The sequence below is a fragment of the Helobdella robusta genome (genome assembly GCF_000326865.2).
Source record: "Helobdella robusta unplaced genomic scaffold HELROscaffold_50, whole genome shotgun sequence".
NCBI classification, from domain to species: Eukaryota; Metazoa; Annelida; class Clitellata; order Rhynchobdellida; family Glossiphoniidae; genus Helobdella; species Helobdella robusta.
Genome location: NW_008705255.1, coordinates 987,632 through 991,085, shown reverse-complemented (window position 1 = coordinate 991,085; position 3,454 = coordinate 987,632). Strand labels below are relative to the sequence as shown.

At 32.9% G+C, this 3,454-nt stretch overlaps 1 protein-coding gene across 1 annotated transcript in view; it reads right to left on the bottom strand.

Moving 5' to 3' along the window:
• Window positions 1–3,303: 3,303 nt before the first annotated feature.
• Window positions 3,304–3,454, bottom strand: part of HELRODRAFT_178895 (hypothetical protein) — a gene marked incomplete at both ends in the record, with an annotated part of 790 nt that continues 639 nt past the window's right edge. Inside the window, one exon of the mRNA XM_009027759.1 lies at window positions 3,304–3,453. Coding sequence (XP_009026007.1) covers window positions 3,304–3,453 — 150 coding nt within the window. The remainder of the gene's footprint in view (window position 3,454) is intronic.

The window sequence follows — 3,454 nt, the reverse complement described above, 5'->3', positions numbered from 1 at the left end:
TACACACATAACAGTCATGGTAATAGTTATAATAATAATAATAATAACGATGATGACCATGATGAAGATGGTCATCATCGTAACAATAGCAATAATAAAATTAATAACAGCAACAACAACAACAACAACAACAACAACAACAACAACAACAACAACAACAACAACAACAACAACAACAGCAACAACAACAACAACAACAACAACAACAACAACAACAGCAATAATAATAACAATAATAACAATAATTTAATTCAATATGATAAAAGCAATCCAATTAACTACGATAATGATGAAGGTGATGACGACGATGACGATGACGATGCCAAAGATGACAATGATATTCATGATAACGATACGGACGACGATGATGATAATGATGCTACCACTACTACTACTACTTTTACTACTACAACAACAACTACTACTACTACTACTACTACTATTACTACTGCTACTACAACTACTACTACTACTACTAACAACAACAACAACAACGACAACAACAACGATAATGATAATAATGATAATTATAATAACAATAATAATAATGATAATAATAATAATAAATATCGAAACGAAATCGGTACGGTTAATAACGCTAGCAAATTAGGCAATTCGGTTAATATTATTGAGAATAAAACCAGCAAAAATACTACTGCTGCTACTACTACTGCTGCTGCTGCTACTACTACTACTACTACTGCTACTACTGCTACTGCTACTACTACTACTATAAATAATAATAATAATAATAATAATAATGGTAGTCGAAAACTTCGTTTATTTCAGCCATATCAGCTCGGCTCTCTCGCTTCAACTGATGACGATCGTCGTCATCATCACCACCACCACCATCATCATCATCCTCAACAGCAACTACAACATCATCATCAGTATCACAATCAACATCATCACCACCCTCATCACCCTCTCCAACTCCAACAACAACAACAACATTTGAGTTATTTGCAACACCAGCAACAACATCCACAAAATTTGTCGGCGTTTCTGGCGACACCCCAACAACTACTACAAATACAGCATAATAATTTTCTGGCTAGATTAACATTCCTGCAACATCATCATCAACAACAACAACAACAGAAACATCAACAACAACAACAAAACATAGAAAAAACACTAGCGATAAAATGTGATGTTGAAAACGACGACGGCGATGGTGACGATGATGATGACGATTACATTATTGTGGAAGGCAAGTGATTTATTGTATGTGTATGTATGTATGTATGTATGTATGTATGTATGTATGTATGTATGTATTTATGTATGTATTTATGTATGTATGTATGTATGTATGTATGTATGTATGTATGTATGTATGTATGTATGTATTTATGTATGTATTTATGTATGTATGTATGTATGTATGTATGTATGTATGTATGTATTTATGTATGTATGTATGTATGTATGTATGTATGTATGTATGTATGTATTTATGTATGTACGCATGTATGTATGTATGTATGCATGTATGTATGTATATATTTATATATGTATGTACGTATGTATGTATGTATGTATGTATGTATGTATGTATGTATGTATGTATGTTTGTTTGTTTGTATGCATGTACATAGATATCATTATCACAAAGTTTATCATCATCTAGATCATCATCACCACCATCATTATCATCATCATCCTCTCACTCTTCGCCATCATCTTCATCATCGTCATCATCATCATCATGACCCTCGCCATCATCAGAGCGTGCAAGTGACATGTATTATAGCATTCTTACTTGATTGAGAGATCTAGGCAATTATAAAGAGTTGTAGTAGTAGTAGTAGTAGTAGTAGTAGTAGTAGTAGTAGTAGTAGTAGCAGTGATAGTAGAAGTAGTGGTTGTGGTAGTAGGGTCAGGGTAGTAGTAGTAGTAGTAGTAGTAGGTAGTAGTAGTAGAAGTAGTAGTAGCAACAGCAGCAGTAGTAGTAGTCGCTACAGAAGCGGTCAAGTAGTAGCTGTACTTGTAAGTAATTTAAAAATTAGAAGTAGTAGTAGAAATAGTATTATTAGTCGTGTTACAGATTTCGTGTATAGTAAAAATCTTTGCATCAGGACCAAAATATTAACTATAACTAACCATAATTAATTGTAATTAACCATAATTAATTATAAATAGCTATAATTAACTATAATTAATTTAATTCATAATTTTAGATATTGCGTCAGAAAACAACATCAACAACAATTCATTTAACCATCGGCTCGTACATACAAACATACGTACATAATTAATTATAATTAGCTATAATTAACTATAATTAATTAAATTCATAATTTTAGATATTGTGTCAGAAAACAACAACAACAACAACAACTACGACAACAACGTCATCACCAAAAACACTAAATCAATGAGAGAGGAAATGGTTAATTTGCAAGCGGAAACACAACAACGGCAGCCATATTTGCATGTCGGACTTCCGGCAGAAGACAAGAAAGATCCTGACGATGATGATGAAGCAGACGACGACTATGATGATGGTAATGATGATGATGATAACGACGACTTTGGAAATAATAATGTTAACAAAAAGACTATTTGATAATGACAATGATGATGACGATGATGATGACGAGGATGATGACGAGGATGATGACGAGGGTGATGACGATGATGATGACGAGGATGATGATAAATGAGACGGACAATAATGACATTGTATTTTATTATGGGAGAAAAATTTGTAAAATAAAATGACACCGATAAACAATAATAATAATAATAGTAATAATAATAATAGTAATAACAATAATAATAATAATAAAAGCCAAAAAATCATTTTTAGTATTTTCGTTCGTTTAACCTATTAAGACAATTTCTATTTGAACGAACTCAAATACATGAAAATAAATAATTAAACAAATACAACTGTATGCATGTCAATCAAATAGTTATAAGTAACTGAACACACACTCTCTACTTCTTTCATCTCTCTCTCTCCCTCTCTCTCCCTCTCTCTCTTCCTTTCTTTCTCTCTCTCTCTCTCTCTCTCTCTCCAGTTCTATAATGTTTCATCTTTAACTTTCTACCTGAATGAAGCATACAGAACGTAAGATAGAAAAAAACAACAAAGTCTTCAAATTGATAGTAACAAAAGAAGTAGTTGTAGTAATCCAAGTGGCGACAAACAGCATTAGTAGTAGTTGAAGTAGTAGTAGTAGTAGTAGTAGTAGTAGAAGCAGCAGAAGTAATTGTAGTAGTAGTAGAAGCAGCAACAGAAATGCAACAGCAGTAGTCGTAGAAACTTCAAAAGAAGCATCAAAAGGAGCATCAAAAGAGGCAGTAGCAGCAGTGGTAGTTGTGGTACTTGAAGCAGTGGTAGTTGAAGCAGTGGTAGTTGTGGTAGTTGAAGCAGTGATAGTTGAAGCAGTGGTAGTTGTGGTAGTTGAAACAGTGGTAGTTGAAGCAGTAGTTGTGGTAC